Source organism: Anastrepha obliqua, chromosome 1 (assembly GCF_027943255.1).
Source record: "Anastrepha obliqua isolate idAnaObli1 chromosome 1, idAnaObli1_1.0, whole genome shotgun sequence".
In the NCBI taxonomy this organism is placed as follows: domain Eukaryota; kingdom Metazoa; phylum Arthropoda; class Insecta; order Diptera; family Tephritidae; genus Anastrepha; species Anastrepha obliqua.
The window spans coordinates 100,702,883-100,719,303 of record NC_072892.1 but is presented as its reverse complement, the minus strand read 5'-3'; the positions used below and the strand labels follow the sequence as shown (position 1 = coordinate 100,719,303).

At 35.9% G+C, this 16,421-nt stretch overlaps 2 protein-coding genes across 2 annotated transcripts; both read left to right on the top strand.

The window, feature by feature from the left end:
• The first annotated feature begins 381 nt into the window (after positions 1–381).
• LOC129236167 (uncharacterized) lies at positions 382–1,153 on the top strand. The gene is made up of 3 exons (XM_054870398.1): positions 382–597; positions 672–828; positions 946–1,153. Exons 1-3 carry the CDS (start codon positions 505–507, stop codon positions 1,020–1,022), a joined length of 327 nt encoding a protein of 108 aa, XP_054726373.1. The 5' UTR covers positions 382–504; the 3' UTR covers positions 1,023–1,153.
• An 11,094-nt stretch (positions 1,154–12,247) lies between these two features.
• LOC129253272 (uncharacterized) lies at positions 12,248–15,811 on the top strand. Its single transcript, XM_054891575.1, has 3 exons — positions 12,248–12,477; positions 14,263–14,488; positions 14,825–15,811. The coding sequence occupies exons 1-3, from the start codon at positions 12,385–12,387 to the stop codon at positions 15,070–15,072; spliced, it is 567 nt and encodes a 188-aa protein (XP_054747550.1). The 5' UTR covers positions 12,248–12,384; the 3' UTR covers positions 15,073–15,811.
• Positions 15,812–16,421: the final 610 nt, after the last annotated feature.

The window sequence follows — 16,421 nt, the reverse complement described above, 5'->3', positions numbered from 1 at the left end:
TCAACATCGACCTGCCCCAGTATATAATCACGGTAAACCATCGTTGTGTGGACATGTAAAAAACACATACATATGTTATGTATTGAATGTATATAAGTGAGCTCTCGTTATTTTCCATCTTTCCCAAACTCTTTTTTTTGTTTTTTTTTTTTGTTTTTTACTTTGCGAATTTTTGAAAATTTTCATCGAATAGTGATTCCGTCAAATCAGAAATTGCATGTCACGCTTTGTCATCGTATACATTTTTTGTACGCCCCATGTGTATGAATATGCTTCAACGCAAAAATGCCTCGTGTCAATGCCACACTGTGGCTTCATACATTTTAAAGCGGCTATAAAAAACGCTTTCACCAGCATTGCAGCAACAGTTATCGCTCGTTCGCAACATCAACTACTAGGAACAGCAATTGATAAAAATATATTGTCGTAAAACTTCGACACTGAAATAAGTTTCTTGTATCTTTCAGATACACAACTAAAGCGCTTAAATTACATAAAATAAACATGAATCAACGGCGTTTTCTGGTTATGATGCTGCTTGCTGCTTACTATTACGTGATTTGCAGCGCGAAGTCGCTTGAACCAATTGACTATCAGGTTCGTAAAGTCAAAAGGAAATAAGTAAATAAAAGTTAAAATTTTATTCTTAACACAAAAATTGTTAAATCTAGGCTGAACTATTTACTGGTATGAAAAATCAACCACTTAAACGCTATCAAAGCAACGAGCCAAGCGAGTATAATACAATTCAGGGGAAAAGTGACGATACTGACATATTCGATGAGCTGCAAGCTGACGTTTATGAAAATTTAGTGCGTTTGGTAAAAGGTTAGTGCGGGTAGTTCAAGTAGTTTTTTTATTAAAAAATATTTTTTTATTATATTCTTAATTTTTTTATGATATTATTCATTTTTTTATTACATTACAATATTTACATTTTCCCAGACATGCAAAAGGAACGGGAACGTTTGTCGATACGTTACAAACCGAATTTGGGTAAACGAACTCAGCTATACAAATGAAAAATGCGCTCGTATCGTGGAAATAAATGGGTAATGCGAAAATAAATCTTCAAAGTTGATGACAATGCAATGCTTCAAAAATAAATAGTGCTTAAAGGACATTCATGCATACATACATATATAAATAGATTAAAATAACTGCCAGTCCAACAAAAAAAAAAGACAAAAAATATAATTTTTAAATATTCAAAAAATGTATGTGATCTATTACATACAGCTGTACGTATTCTTAAATTGAATAAAGTCTTTGCATTTTCTTAATTTCTAAATACAATTGTTAATAAAATACAGCCTGCAAACAACTCATAAGCATAGTTGATTTCGTTTTCTTGTTATACCTACGCACTTCTACCCAAGGGTATTATAATTTTGTTCACATAACGGTTGTATATAAAAGCATCAAATAATCGCGATAGATATAAACATACCATCTTGATCAAAAAGCTTTCGAAACGATCGTCAGGTAACGCTTAAAGCCACCTAGTTTGAGTTCTGCTTATTTCTGTTGGGTTGGCACATCTGTGATTAACAGCTACCAAAATGTTATCGCCATTGTTTGATATTTGTAAAAGTTTCACCGTCTTTAGTAGATCCTCATGCAGAGATTTCAATTTTTTACAATTTTAAAATTGGATTTGGATTTGCAGAACGAGCTTGTATGTTTATGGCTTCTATTAAAATTTTACGCTAAAAATGGATTCCATTGTGCGGAAATCTTAGAAATGTTAAAAAACTGTTTTGGTAATGATACTGACAAAAACTGATGAAGAAATCAATAAATTGAAAGAAAAATTAATCAATAAGCGCAAATTAAGTTAGGTTGGGTTAGGTTAGTGGCTATCACCCGACGCACTTGGGCCTGAATAGTCTCTTTGTGATATCACTGGAGGTCGTAGGTAAGATAATCGCTATTAGTATATTATCTGGGCGAATATTTCAAGTTGTACCTTTCCTTGCCTTACCTTCTGTATTTCTATGGTCTGTTACCCATATCAGTTATATTTTTTGAAACATTGAGATACTTCGCATAATAACTTGTGGCATTCAACTACTATTTTTGTCGAGTATTTTACTGACTCTAACGATTTCAGAGTTTCCTGACTATTCGAGTAAATACAGGGTGGACGATATGAGGTATTACCTATTCAAAACACCATAACTTTTTATGTGAAATTAGTTTTTATTGATTTCAAAGATAAAATTGTTCGAAAATGATTACAATTTTAACATATATTCACTTTAGCTCGATATGACCACCTTTTGCCTTGACTATAGCCTTCAAATAGTCAAAAAATGAGTTGCATGCTGCACGAATGTGATCTTGAGGTATTTTGGCCCATTCTCGTATAATCGCTTTTTTCAGCGCATCCATACTGGTATATTTTTTAGTCCTCACGTTGCTCTCCAAAATGGACCAGATGGAATAGTCCATCGGATTTTCGTCTGGCGAATTCGAAAGCCACTGTGTGGACGAAATGAAGTGTGGAACATGATTTTTTAACCAGTCTTGGGTCACACGAGCTTTATGAGACGGTGCCGAGTCCTGTTGGAACGCCCATGGTCTACGACTGAAATGTTTGAGTGCCCACGGCTCTAAAGCAGCATTCACTTTGACACCAGGCTCGATAAAAATGATTGGAGAGCGTCCATCAGCGGTCACTGCGGCCCAAACCATTACTTGCGATGGGAAATTGCTTCGAGTGACCATACGTAGGCTCAAATTCTCGTATGAGCGTTCGGTCAAGTAAACCCGATCCTTTTGAGTGTTTATGAACTGCTCAATTGGGAAATTTTTTCCATCAGAATACACTATGTTGAAAATTCGCCACGATCCACAGTGCGGCCGATTCCCAAAAAGCTGGCCAAAAGTCGAAAAAAAAGTTTCTAGATAGAGTTTTTTTGTCTTTGGGTTGGCTACAGTAATGCCTTGAGTAGTGAAAAGCGTTCATAGCAACGTCCTGTACCCTAAGTATCCTCTGTATTTTCAGTCGCAACGTGGCCTTCGTTGGAGCATCGTATTACTGTCGATGAATAGTGAAAGTTGTACACATTTAAAAGATTTTGTAATGGAGTAAATTGAACAAAACCAAATGGAATCATCTTCGAAAGGTTAGTAAAATACGAGAAATCTTTAGTACATATCAATACCTCGACACAAAATTTTTAGCTGCAGCAATACGTAGATACATTTTTTGCAATTTTTTTTAATAAAATTTGAGTTTTCAAACTGTATAGTAATACAACGCCGTCATATGCTGCTTTGAAACCTATTAAAGGTTACTCAAAAAAGTAATGGTTACTGAATAAAACAAGATTCAGCTGCTACCACTTGCTACCTTGCGACCCCGAAAACATATAAATTTACATGCATCTTGATTATGTTCTTGAATATACGCTATTTCACGTGAGGGGTGGCCAATAGGGGTGGAAGGGGGTGGATTTTCAAAATTTTAAGATCAAATTCGTAATCAGCGACCCCGACAACCCCCGAGTAAGAAATTTTGAATCAATCGGCCGCACTGTGCGATCGTGCAAGCGCAACAACTCCTTTGCTCTTTCGCACCGAACTTTTTTTTGCTCGGGTGAAAGACCGTGTGCTTTTTGGAACTTGTAAGCCTTGACCTTGAGCTCATTTTTCAATATGCGTCGAATGCTGTCTTGCGATATTTTCAGTTTTTTGGCCATTTTTCTTCCACTTCGACGTGGATTTCGTTCAAGTCTAGCCTTCACTTTCCGAACCATTTCTGGCGTTGTTGCGGTTTTTTTTGTCCACCTCCACAGCGTTTTGCAATGCTACCAATATCATTGTAACGTTTTATAGCGCGATACACAAACATTTTATTCACTTTGAGGTGACTGAGCGCACGAACAATGGCTGGTTGTGATTTTCCAGCCAAATATAACGCAATCACCCTATTACGTTTGAATTCCATCACAGAAAAAAAATTCAACAAAACTGAGACGCAAATGCTTTTGGTGGCTTATAAACAATATATTGAACCGTCATTAGAACAATTTTGACGTTGATGTCATGAGCTGTTACAACAGATACAAGCGGTGTAAAGTTGGTAACACTTTATATCGTTCACCCTGTATATTATTCCTTCTTAATTAGGAGTATCTTCTTTAAGAGCAAAAATCGCCAATTAACCATTAGAAAGTTGACAGTGGACTTGGGCATGGCTTATGGATCTATTCAGGATATTGTAGTTAATAAATTGGGTTGGCGCCTTGTTGCTGCATAGTTGGTCCCAAAGGACCTGAATTTCATGCAACAAAGGGACCGCGTTTATATTGCTAAAGATGTGATTTTCAAGGCCGAATTCAATAAACGCATCATTACTGTAGACGAGACGTAGGTTTATGAGTACGACATACAATACAGGCATCAGGCGAGTAAGTGGCGTGCTCCAAATGAACCAAAACTAAAAAGCCACGCCTTTGTCAGTCAAAAAAGAAAGAAATGCTGGAATATCAATCACAGATGTTTCCGGATCAGGTCATCAACAATCTAACAATCTAACAAAAAAGAAAAATCAAAATTCAAAATCAAATCAGCTGACTTAGAGTGCTACCTGACGGTTGTGCTGGGAAGTTTGTGATCAAAATAGTAACGTATCATTCGGGTAAATTGCTAGCTTTGCCTGAATGAATTTCATTCCGCGAGAGCTATTTGATTTCACTTTTACCATCCATAAACGGACGGCTTCCTCTATCCGCCAACTGGGCATGCAACCTCTAGGAATTACAAGCTTCCCCGAGGTTACAATCAAACTCCAAGCAGAAAGGCTACTCTTGAGCTAACTTTTCAGCACCCCAATGTTTCTCTCAACGGCATTTCTTGCTTTGGCATGAGCTTCATTTATGAAGAGCCATCAAATATATTACGGAACGGTGTCATTATAATCCTTCCTAGTGGATATTCTGCATCGCGCAAGAAATAGTTATATATATGGTAACTTAGTCGGTCTATAAGCTCTGTTACAAGTCAAGTCCCTTATAGATATGAAACTATAATACTTTTTTTTAATGAATTTAGATTTATTTAATTGAATATCATGTAAATATTAAAAAAAAGAGGTTGTCTGTAAAGTCGGTTTACTGACGATAGTTTAACGTGACAACGTCATAAGAAAATATTGATGGAATGGTTGCAATTTTCGAAACAAATTTTTATTTTATTTGTTTGATAGATATTTTGTATGGATATAGAGAAGGAGGTAAATGGAATCGCAATGGAATAGGTCAATTTACATTTACACAAACGTGAAAAATGACGAAATATTTATCAAATTCATGAAAGATATCTTCAATTTCGATTGTGAATCAGACGTTAATAAGTCAACAACACTAAGAGGCACCATCATCGATTTGCCTTTTTCAAGACACTTTACACTCGAAACACTCCCTTTCATTTCCTACTTTTCCTATCATCGAAGAAGGCATATGCAAATACAAATATGTGAATTTATATACCTACATATGCGCATATACATACATATATGTATATGCTCACTCAAGTAGGAGAGAGCCAGATGTCGAACGTTGCCGAATGCGGGGGCCGATTGTGCTCTTTGTCGTTCGGTCCGTGCTCTCGCTTGCAGTTCAAGCAAGGTAACGACGCATGAGCAAGATAACGACGAATGAGCAAGATAACGACGATTGAGCAAGATAACGACGCATTTTTTCGTGCGTGCAGCCGGCTAAATCGAATTATAAGACGTTATCACGTCAAAAATAATAATTTTCATTCGAAATGGTTATCATTTGCTTTTACATAAGCCCTCAAACGATTAGGCCATTAAGCTATTGCAGCACGCACGGTTTCTATTGATGTTGCGGTCGCTGCTCGATCCAAAGATTGTTTGAGACTCTCCGAGTTTTTGTGAGGTCTTGGACGAGCAAGTTCTCCAATTCTGACCACAAACTGTAGTCCAATGAGTTCAAATTTGCACTTCCAGACGGCCAATCTTGTGCGGCTAAGAACCCAGGAATATTGTTTTTTAGCCACTGCTGAGTGGTTTTTGCCGTATGGGCTGAAGCGGAATCTTGCTGGAAATCCAATGCTCTATATTGAAGAGAGTAATATTCAACCGCTTCACCATGCCTTCGAAGATATCCTACTGGTACTTTTTTTGCTCCGGTCTTAGCCCCATTCTCGCAGAAATGAAGAGATGTAACGTCTTTACGAGACACTCTCCACAAAACCATTACGGAAGCTGGATGGTGACCACGCCGAACACTTCAAACTACATGTTTTGCGTCTTTAGAAGTTTTTGCATAGATTTTGTGGATTTTTTATTAAAAACTTCTTCAACAGTGAACATTTTCTGATCAGTGGAAAAAAGAAGTTGCTTGAATCTGTCGAGTATAATTTTCTTCAAGAGCGTTGTCAAAAGATGACCATTTGAGCGACTCAAGGCTTTCATGTGGAGATCAACTCTTATTAGTCTTGGCATGGATCTGGTCGATACATTCATTTCCCACTTCTTTCTTTTTGTGTTTGCGACCTTAGACGTTTGGAAAAAAGATTGATCGTGCACATTCTCGAAATATGAAGTTTTTTCAGCAATTTTTAAATCTCACTTAAACTTTTACCACACTTTTTTAATGCAATTACTGCAATGCGATTTTCCTTAGTTCCCCACTCCATTGATAACAAGCGAAAACTGCCACGAAACTGAGTACAATTTATGAAGGCATACGAACAAAAGCAAAAATAATGGAACTTTTTTCTGCGATTTCATTCCCGTCATATGCACTGCAAAATTTGTAACACAATTTATGGCAAGACTAAGTACATAGCTTACACTTTTAATGAAGAAAGTAATAACCGCCTACATAAAACCTATGTATTTACGGGCATTTTCTGGCTAAGATGTTTCTTCGATGTACTAAAGCTCCATATATGCCAATCAGTATATGAACCAGGGTTATCTGGCATCAGCGAAACTAATATTCTGTTTATAATCTGTAAACTGATGTAAAAAATAAATTATTAATATACATACAGAGTACCAAAATATAAGTGCAATAATAATAATATAATTTAAAATAATCATAATCATTAAATTTAGACTGTAATAACCTTTTCTATAAAGGCATAAGTACTGTGATTTCTTTCATGGAGCGTTGATACGAATATTCGTACTGTCAACACAGTCTTTAATTACCGGGAACCCACTTTGAGCATACACAGCCAGTTTTGTGTTTTGCACCTAATCATTTGCCATCACCGCTTTGTGCGATGGCACAGATTTTTACCCGAAAATGTCGGCCGTGCTAGGCTGATATTGAAATCATTACCACCACACTTTTGGTAGCTCCCATCAGTGTACAAATGTAAGGTGGCACATACTTTTATGATTGGAGGAATAGCGAAAGTTTCGTTTTGACTATCTAAAATAATTCTAAATTTCATTACGAAAAGATATTTGTGTATACACGAGCTGCAAGTTTCTTCCAATATTTCGACATTATAAATATATAAACCAGATTACATACCTAAAGTTTCACACTAAATTTTAAAATTATCAATCGTGGCAGTCAAAATCTATACAAATTGCATTGCCGTGAAATACGAGTGAAGTGTGTATGTATCTCACGGCGAAGTAGTATTCAGTTCACGCCGTGCAACAGGCCAACAACATTTTTTCAAATATGTCATTTAAAGTTATGCGAAAACTGACAGTTCGTTTGCGAGCGAAGTGCCTGAGTTTGAATATTCCGAAGGTATTACATTTTCAAGCGAATCATCTTCGCAAAGAGTGTAAGAGAATCCTCTTTATATTTTTTTGTCTCAATACTTATATATGTATATGTAAGTACAGTAGGTTCTGTTTTTATGCGGTAAATACGTTCCGCAAGAAACAGCATAAAAAAAAGCATAAAAAAAACTACTAGTTCTATAGTAAAACTATAGATACGTTTCAAAAGTGCTAAAACCGCATAAATCTGAAATAATGTAATAAAATCGCATAAAAAAGGACACTAGTCCCATATTATAACTATAGATACGTTCCATAGACCACATGAATCTGAAATAATTAAATAAAATCGCATAAACAAAATATTGTATTTTTGAAAATTATATCTTTATTTAAGAAACGTCAGAATCGAAAAATAAATTTAAGTCAGAAATAGAATCAGACAATACCCACATGTTGCGCGTTCGTTTAGGATTTGGCGTAAAATCACTTTCGTCGCTTGAGGAAATGTACACGTCTGATCTAGATAGTTATGCAGGCGGTTCCATACTTGTAGGGTTAGCATTTCTGATGTAATCTGTGATGAGTTTTTGCTTAGCTGGTTTAGAATCTTGTTTATATGTACAATTCCCAATAGGTCGACATGCATTTTGTAATTTAAAAAAAAAACCGCACTATTTGAAAACCGTATAAAAAAAAAGCCGCATAAAAACAGAACCTACTGTATATGTTTCTTAATTTGTTCAAAGAGACTTGTCTTAGAAAAATTTGCCAATTGCTTCTAGGACGATACTCATAAATTTGATGTTTCTTCTCATGTGACAATCAATGTGGAAATGACTGAAAAGTCATCTCTGTTTCAGTTAACCTCTTAGCTAACCTTAAAAATACAACTGTTAAAATTTTATGATTTTCTATTAATTAGATCGTGAGTTGTTCTGCTAAGAGTGACGCTACTTTTGTTATTTTCAAATCCACGGATCAAAAAGAATTTTGTGTTTTAAATCCAAAAAATCTACAAAATCGTGTTGAATGATCGAAAAGTGAAATTGCGTGAGTTCGCTAACATCGTAAAGATATCGAAAGAACGTGTTGGCTATATATTGCATGAAATTGAACTTCGAATTGCTCCCAAATCCACCGTATTCACCAGATTTGGCTCGCAGCGACTACTGGTTGTTTGCATACCTAAAATAAATGCTCGCCGGTAAGAAGTGCTCGCTGGAATGAATAGGTTATTGCTGCAACTGAGGCCTACTTTCAGGCAAAAGTGGAGTTGTCACATTTACAACTCAACTTAGTTTAATTGTGAATCGCAATAGGGGCAAAAGTCATAGAAAATAACATAAATCCAGCTGATTGTCTATCTCATTTTCATCAGGATCATCATAATGTAAATTATTTTTACTAATGTCATTGATTTTTTTGTTTATTAAAAAATTGTATATCTACAGAAGGGTAAGTTTTAAAATCAAGTTTAGAGTATTAAGTTATTTGCTCAAAATTCCAGCATTGAGCCATCTTGGGGAAAAACCGTTCTGTGAAAGGCTGGCAGATCTTTTCTTCGCCAGTGTGGTTGCTTTGTTGGGTTCCGTAAAGCTATTTACTATGCTGCTCTTCACTGTTTTGCCCATAGGTGTTTGCAGATCTCTGTGAATGTTCTCGTTACGGAGTATATTGCCTTAACCAAGACACTTTTCCAAAGAGGTGGAATCTGCAAACCCTTGTGCCATTATCCAATGACAACAAAAAGCCTGGTGAACCCGAGTCTTGCCTACCGATATGCTTACTACATACAATGGGAAAAATTCTTGAGAGCATAAGTTGCCACAAGCTTTCATCTTTCGCAGAAGATAAAGATATTTCATCAACATACCAGTTCGGCTTCAGGAAATCCCGCTTAACAGTGGATACTATCAAAAGCGTGGGAGCTACTTTCCGAACCGTAAACTGAGGTTTAGAACCGATAAAAGCATTGAAGAGCACAACGTATAAGAAGGGGTCCCCCAAGTATCAGCTATAGGCCCAATATTGTGGAACCTAATGTGGGCCGGTGTTTTAATGGTTATCCCTCCTAGAACCAAAGTTATTGGACTCGCGAAACACATCCAAGATAGAGGATCGCCAGCGAATCAGTCAGAAGGATTAAGGCTTGATTGAAGGCACTAGAATTTGTGAAGGTAAGGAAGCACTGTAAATATCAAGTCAAAACCCGCTGTTAAATATGTACTTAGGGGTGATGACTGATAGGTGATAGGGTGATGAAAATATGCTGTGCAAAGGCATCGAGTGTGCCGTGCTGTTTGGCCCAAATAATTCCAAACAACGGTGGCCCTAGCCATAGCAAAAGAATACTATATAGTAGGGTTGCTGGCTCAGTTCTTTTGCACGCGACATTAAACATAAACAGCTACTCAAGAAAACTAATAGCTGTCTATCGGCTAAACACTTTCCGGACTCTCTGTGGCTTCCGTACAAATTCTGATGACGCTTTTTTCGTCATTTTAGGACCAGTCCCGGTAGGCATTGTGACAATATAAATGAGAATTGTATGTATAAGGCTATCCTAACACGACGGCAGAGCAAGGCGCTAAGAAATTGCAGCAGAAGAAAGATGTGGTTTGAGACCGCTTGCTCAGATCATCTAAGTACAGAGGGAGACATGAGTTAATACCCATCCTTAAGAAAGGAACCATGGAAGTACAAACTACAACCTAAATCAATTCCTTTGAGGCCACGGGTTGTTTAGAAAATACCTCATAGATTTGGCCATCTCAGATTACCAAACTGCCTAATCTACACGGAGAGAGAAGAAGATGTCCATCACGTCTCCTTCCAATGCCCATGCCCTGCTTCTGAAAGCTCTATAATCTTAAGGGGTTATATACCTTGTGGTCCGGTGAAATTAGCGAAAGTTGGGTTTTTTTTAAAGATATGTAGCAATAATTTTATTGTATAAAAGTTTTTATTATTGGATATTACAATGTTTAAAGAAAAAAAAGGCTTTGTTTGTGTAAAAATATTTAAAAATGGCGGAGTTATGGCGTTTTCCCCCAAGACCTTTTTTTTGGAAGAGGCTTGCGGTGGACGCGATTCAAGTCCACCAAGTCAACTGAAATCAAAAAATCGAAAAGATTTCATTAGTATAGGGTTATATCTTCTTAGTGAACGATCAATATATTAAATATTTTGATTTTTGTGAAAATAGGAACATGTTTTTAAAAAACTCCATTTCTACAGTCCTAAAATTGGCATTAAAAAATTCATATCTGCAAAATAAAAATTTATACATAAAAAGTTGATCGTTCACTAAGAGGCGACATCAATTACGAACAATTTAAAAAAAAATTATAAAAACCGCAAAAGCATTTTTGGAAAAACACGTTTTTGAGATAATCGCGTTTAAAGTTTCAAGCGCCGCATGAGGCCGTACGCTCAGGACGTGACGACGCACAATTTAAAACGCTGTAACTTTCGATCTATTGCTCAGATCTCTATAAAATTTTTGGAAAATGTTCTCAAGGGATTGTACTTTACGATAAAGAAATAAAATTTATTTTGATTTTTTTGAAAAACACAAGGTATATAACTCCTTAAGCGGAGAAAGTATTGCTAATAAGTCCCGTGAGGTAATACCTTCTTGGCAGTTTCCCGGGGAGAGTGGTAGATTGTGGAGAGGTGCTTAGTACATAAATCTAACTGTGAGGCTACAAGTTGCGCATACTGCTATTTTTTATTTAGTTAAAAAGTAAATTTTGAGTCAAATGGACATTTTTTTCTAGGCCTGATGGGTGTCAAAACATGCCGATGAATGAGTTAAAGGTAAAACGCTTTGGGCTATTCGAAATTTGTTGGAAAATAGATACTCTTCTAACTGAAACGAAGTCTTATGGAGAATAATTTATGAATGAAGTAGAAATTAGTCGCTTGTTATATGCACTAAAAATCGACGTATTGCATTTTTGTATTATATTTATAAAAATTAATAATGTACTGAAAAAAGAATAATTTCATTTAAAAAATTATCACTGGTAAATGAACGTACAATCAGCTCAATAATGAGTAGTTAGTTACATAGGCAATTATTGTAGGCCTGTTGTTGCAGTCTAACTAACTGTAAGTCATTGGCAATTTTTCATTTTTGTGCCACCTCTTTCTCTCTCCTACTGTCCCGCTTTCCCACTCGCTCTTTCGTGTTCGCCTTTGGATTGGAAAAATATCCTGTGGTGCGCTTTAACATGCCAAATCCGCCTAAGCGACAAATTGACATTAATCACTATTGTTGCGCGATAATGTTATTTAAAAGTGTACACATACTGTTGTTCCTACTTGTTTGCAGCGCTGGCTGCTGGCTGCTGACTGATCCAATTGGTAAGGCGTAAATCACGCGCTGTCATTCAGCATTGTCGTAGTATTCCATTTTATCACTTGAGCCTCTCCTCTCCTCAAACATTTCTACGGTCACTATAAAATGTTGCTGCTTCCTCTGAGCTGAGTGTAGTTGTAGTTGACGGTTGTAAAGAGTCTGTTCTGGTGTTTCGATATTTTATTTAAAATAAAAACAAACATAATTTTTGATTGAAATGTTTCAATGAAACATCTCGAAATAAATTAATTATCCACATAAAAGATAAATTGTTTAAATTCCACTCAAAATGGGTAACTTAAGGATTTTTACATCGCTATTATTCGCTTTTACGTACTATTTGTTGTGTAGCTGTAAATTCGCGGTACAAAATAATCGTCAGGTAAGTGTTGGTGCGCACAAAAATCGCGTAATTTATTGCTGACTGGAAATTGAAAAGCATTCATAGACCAGCAAACGAACCTACATAGCTGTCGCGTATATAATTCGTCAAACAGTCGATTCATGAATGCCTAATTGTTGAGAACGTCAAGATATCGCATATCGATGTTGAAGCTTATATCGCAACACTCTGCGCTACAGCAGCAATATTCTCAACACAACGTCCAGTTTTTGGTCAATCAGTCATTTTTCTATTCTCGATAAAGCTAGTTTCTTGAAATTTTTTGACCAACCTTTCAATTGTCGACTCATTCGGACAATTACTTCCGCCAAACAAATCAGGAATTTGACGATAATAAGTTTCAATAATTTTAACGCGTTGCTCTATCGTGTTCTGTGTACTTGACAAGTGTCAAACAATACAAAAAAAAAGCAGGTATCGCTCTAGGAATTATTCAAGAATGATAGAAAGAAAAATGCGCCCATCAGAGAGTACGTGACGTCACGTTTTTCCAAGTTGTGCAGTATTGCCAACTATTTGATCTTCGCAATAAATTTAGTGCTTTTTTATACCGAAAATGCGAAAATTTTGAAGTTTCGTGTGTGTTTCTTTTTTTTTAATTTAAAGCTACCGAAACTTTAAGTTAAAAAAAAAAACTGTATTATTATACAAAAGAAGGTTAAAAAAGGCCACTCTGAGAAGATTTTAGTGATAATGAAAAGTAGTTGGTTCTTATAAAATTTAATATTTGGAAAGTGTGAATTTAATTTTTTGCTCCTTTTAAGGTTATGCAAAAATATTAAATGTCAACTATTCCTAAGATTTAAAACCGTTTTACACATTTTAAAAGGCGTTTGAATTTACTGAATGTGGATTAAAACCATATAGGTGTAATCGTTCCTCTCGGCCATCAATCCTTAGTGGGACATAGTGCATCAAGAGGTGTATTCATTGTAAAAATAAGCCACAAAATACCAGAAAATATTAAAGAAACCATACTGACTTTTTAAAAAAGAGTACCTTATCTAGCTACATAACCTCAAATATAGCAAATAAGTCGTTCCCTTAACAAAATAGTCTCTCTTAACAAAAAAAAAAACTCATAAATTAAATTGTACATTAGCCTAACACATTTAGCTAAAAAAAAACGCATATTTTAAAGACAATTTGTCACGCATACAAAGTTCTTTAAGTGATTCAATAAAAATTTGGTGTTTTATTTGGGCATTTTAGTGCGTTTTTATATCCAAAGTTAGGCAACACTGCAGTAGCGAGCGAGAGATTTGACTGCCGAAAACAGAAGAACACCAATAACACTTGCAATCGCGGGCAATGCCACCAGATGTTAAAAAAATGTAAAGCTAAATAAAACTGAGTGAATTATTTAAATAATTATTAAAAAATGTATATTTTACAAAATTATAAACATTACATTTTAATTAGAACAGGCTACAAAAATGCCATGAGGAAAGAACTAAAACTCCGAGACTAAATAACAAAAAAAAAGAAGCTAAATCAAGTTACGAAAATGCTAATCTGGCCATACTGGAGCTAAAATCAAGTAACTCGTTGTCAAATTTGCTGACAGCAAAGTGACGGGACCACGATAGGTGCCATCTCATTATTATTTCCATCATGGGAATTATTCACTACAGACATCTAGGCATCATTTTTGAAAAATTCTTTATTAATTTCAAATTCGAAATATGCACTTTTATTTCATCGCTCGTTATTGTGAATAATATAAAAAAGTTGTACATCCATTCCTTTCTGTTTCTTTTTCAGCTCGGCGAATCTGCGAGCTCATTTCCTTACTCCTTAGGTACTCTAAATCGTCGGCCACATACTGCCTTCAATGCGGATCGATTTAATGGACCAGCGCATCAGAAACGTTCTAAAAAATTAGACAACTTCGTTGAATACCCCAGCACCGAAGTGTTTGATGCACCCCACCCCGGCTTCGATCGAATACCCTTCAATGATTACAATCGCATAGTTAGCGCCTTAAAAGGTTCGGGTCGCATCTGTTATTTTAGTATAAATATTTATGTAAAACACAAGGTGGCGCAAAATTAAACACCTTATCGGAAGATTTGTAATTTTTGACAATGGCGTCATACGTTAATCATATTTGACGCTTTGAAACTGGACAGCTGCCGTAACATATACAAACAGACAAGCAATAAGGATTTCCATCACTCAGAATTATTTTATAATTTTTTGTATTTAGTAAAAAAATTGTTAAAAAAGAAATTATGATTAATTTTGCGCCATTTTGTATTTCGTTAATTCCGTTTCCATTTCTTTTATTGTGGTGTTTCTGTTTTTTTTTTGGCTTCCATTGCAGAGATGTTGCGTGCACGCGACGAAAAAACCATTATATTGCGCCCACGGCCTGGGCGTCGTTCGGCGGGCGGTGACTTTCCGTTATGGCACTATTTTATAGATGATGTCGACAACATGGGTCTGGATGCCTCTGATACCGCCGCTATTGTGGGCGATTCAGTTGACGCACTGGCGGATACTTCCCTGAAAAAGTCGGCACCATTCAAACCGCGACTCGGAAAACGTGGCGGAAGTCGAATATGCGAATGAATTGCTGATGGCAGTCCATAGGCCGTCCTGTTGAGGTCGTTGCGCAGTTAGCGCGTTGCAGGTGTGCTCACATGCATACATAAACATATACACATATATACGGACAAACATACATACATAGATATATACGAGTTTTGTTTGTTTATTTGTTTTGGTTTGCGTGTTGCGGTTGTGTGGTTGTGTGGTTGTGCAGCCCGAATGGTTTGGCCAGTTTGTCAAGGCTAAAAGTGACGACCTGTGTCGGCGAATTTTTGATAGCTAACAAAATTTTCTATGCACATATATTTACGCATTTCAGTGTTGATGATAGAGATACATGCAGTTTGAAAGTCACCATTCACCAAAATAGTAAAATGGCCTTTGATATTCGTGGAAAAAAGGAAAATTTAAAAATCTATTTGTGTTTGAAAAGTAGAAAATATCTTTGTTATTGTGCTATGTTGGTGTTGTAGTGCAACTGGAATGTTAAAAAGATTTCTTGTTATTGCTGTAAAAGTTATCAATGCTCTGGTGTCCTAAATTTGAAAAAACCATTCAAAACTCGATAATTCGTATTGACAAAGTAGAGAATAATTCTATAATATTGGGTTTTTTAATTTTAATATTTATTCAAAAGTGATACAATTAAGAAAATGCAAACAAAAAAAAAATAGATAGGAAAATATGATATTTCCACATTAAATAAATGTAAAAAAGTCGAATCTATGAAATATTTATGTATATACATATTTAAATACATTTTAAGCGGGTTTAGCATAAAGAATAAATAAATGAAATAAAAGAATAAATAGATATTAATGTTGAAAAAAAAATAAAAAAATAAATAAATAAATGGCAAAAACAAATTAGATACATCATCGTCATTGTTGACGTGACGGTCCGGGTTGAAACTTGGACACCCTCAATAGCTACTATTCTAAATCTTTTTTTCGTTTGTGCCCATCCTCAGAAAAGGTTCAGTCCACTAAAGCTGTAGTTGGCGATTTAGAAGTTGTTTAGTTCAGCTGGGCATTCGTCGTTGTAACGCAGGTGATAGATGACGTGATCTATCTGCACCGGTCCAAGAATGCGGCATAGAGTTTTTAGCTCAAATACGTTAAGCTTTTCTTCATCCACCGTACGTATCTCCCAGGTTTCAGAAGAATAAGAAAAAAATGTGGTGCCTAGAGCCTTGTAGGTATAGGAAAGGAAGGCCACATTCCCCGTCTGGAGCCAGATACATATATTGTTTATGAAATGAGGTTTGAAAAAAAACTTCAGCGCTATGATTTAGATGGCATTTGGTGAAGATGGTTGGTGAAGATGGAAGGACTACTGCATAGTCTTCTTCCCTCTTGCGATACAATTGC

What these genes read in the sequence shown, in the direction of transcription:
- LOC129236167 (XM_054870398.1), top strand. Translation starts at nt 505, where the DNA reads ATGAATCAACGGCGTTTTCTGGTTATGATGCTGCTTGCTGCTTACTAT. An exon ending in TTGAACCAATTGACTATCAG is followed by an intron (nt 598 to 671) that starts GTTCGTAAAGTC and finishes TGTTAAATCTAG; the next exon opens with GCTGAACTATTTACTGGTAT. An exon ending in TTTAGTGCGTTTGGTAAAAG is followed by an intron (nt 829 to 945) that starts GTTAGTGCGGGT and finishes ACATTTTCCCAG; the next exon opens with ACATGCAAAAGGAACGGGAA.
- LOC129253272 (XM_054891575.1), top strand. Translation starts at nt 12,385, where the DNA reads ATGGGTAACTTAAGGATTTTTACATCGCTATTATTCGCTTTTACGTAC. An exon ending in CGGTACAAAATAATCGTCAG is followed by an intron (nt 12,478 to 14,262) that starts GTAAGTGTTGGT and finishes TTTCTTTTTCAG; the next exon opens with CTCGGCGAATCTGCGAGCTC. An exon ending in CATAGTTAGCGCCTTAAAAG is followed by an intron (nt 14,489 to 14,824) that starts GTTCGGGTCGCA and finishes CTTCCATTGCAG; the next exon opens with AGATGTTGCGTGCACGCGAC.